Source organism: Formica exsecta, unplaced genomic scaffold (assembly GCF_003651465.1).
Source record: "Formica exsecta isolate Colony F162 unplaced genomic scaffold, ASM365146v1 C16442000, whole genome shotgun sequence".
NCBI lineage: Eukaryota > Metazoa > Arthropoda > Insecta > Hymenoptera > Formicidae > Formica > Formica exsecta.
This window is the reverse complement of record NW_021848220.1, coordinates 1-1453: the sequence shown is the minus strand read 5'-3', so window position 1 is coordinate 1453 and position 1453 is coordinate 1. Positions and strand designations below refer to the sequence as shown.

At 37.5% G+C, this 1453-nt stretch overlaps 1 protein-coding gene across 1 annotated transcript; it reads left to right on the top strand.

The window, feature by feature from the left end:
* Positions 1 to 238: 238 nt before the first annotated feature.
* On the top strand, positions 239 to 1435 carry LOC115245579 (the record flags this gene model as incomplete). The annotated part of the gene is made up of 2 exons (XM_029823967.1): positions 239 to 586; positions 1168 to 1435. Coding segments are annotated over exons 1-2 (374 nt in total), but the record flags the coding sequence as incomplete, so codon positions are not given.
* Positions 1436 to 1453: the final 18 nt, after the last annotated feature.

Here is a 1453-nt window from a genome sequence, read left to right as displayed (position 1 = left end):
TACGTACTCATGATCAGTAATCATATTAAGCGCGTGTACAGGGTAATCAGATTAGCGGAGCTGGAGGTAATCCCGAAACTATTCTAAGTATGATTAGGCGTCCTTCTCGCAGCGCAGTCCAGTACCAGTACCTGTACCCACTATTAAGATGACGATAATAGTTTGCCAACTACGCTAGCCTGCGAGGTTACCTGCCCTATGGGTTGCCTAATAATCCCTCTATGAGACCCTGATAACTTTACCACCCATCCTGGATCAACGACGCGTGGACTACGTTCATAATGAAAATGAAGTATCTATTGATTCGAGATACGATTATACGAGATAGCGCTTTTGAAGGATATCATAAATTAATTATCCCTTCTCGCTTGTAATTCTATCAAGCACGACGTGTCATTTTTGAAAAATGTTTTGTATTTCTCAGGAATCGCTACGCAAACCATCTTGACCATACCCGTTAGCCACGTCACGAACAATCAAATGGTAAACTTGGCGCTCAGTAATGGACAGGTAGTTTCTACGACATTGGCGAACCTTCAGTCTCTAGCTCAACCACAGAATATGCTTAACACGCCTACGAGCAATGGTGAGTTTAGAGATAATATGTATATAAGATTTTTTTACGTCAATGTAAAATTATAAGACATTTAATACATGCAATTAATTTTCTTTACGCGTAGCAATATGTGTGTGTGACACAATATTTCTTTTTAGGCAAAGCTACACATATACAATTTCGCTAAATATATTTTGCTACATTCTAAAAAATGCTTCTTACTCAAATATATATTTACAAAAAGAATTAAAGTATGTTATTATTTTCTTTTTTGCTAATAATTTCCTTAAATTAATAATTGTTTACAATATATACAATTGGATAATAATATGCTAACATATAACATAAATAATTTTTTAAATACCTGCTAAGAATTGAATGATATCTTATCGATATTTCCAATCAAACATCTAAATTGTTTTTATTTCTTTTTTAATATATATCTCTTTCTAAATTTTGTCCTTATTAAATTATAACAAATGTTTTGACAACATTGTAATGTCTCATCAAAATATCTAGATATGTTTATATATATGTATTATGGCTGTTGTGCCTATTCTATGATTTACTCAGCATCGGTATATCGTACTATTTGCTTGTCCTTTTATCAGTTCCCACGAGCCCCAGCCTGGCATCGGGATTAGGACTGAACCCTGCTGCTTTGCCGCATCTTCTGAGCAATAGCTCGGCGAGCCAACAACTTCTGAATGCGATGCAGCCTCAGCAACTACTCCAGGCTGCCCAAGCGGCACAGGCGCAAGCGGCGCAAGCTGTACAAGCCGTTCAGGCTTCTCAGCAACCACTTCTAACGACATCGCCTCAGCAGCACAGCCATCGACACACCTCGCATATGAATCATTATACAGTATGTATGACTGGGCCTGTGTCACAAAGGCC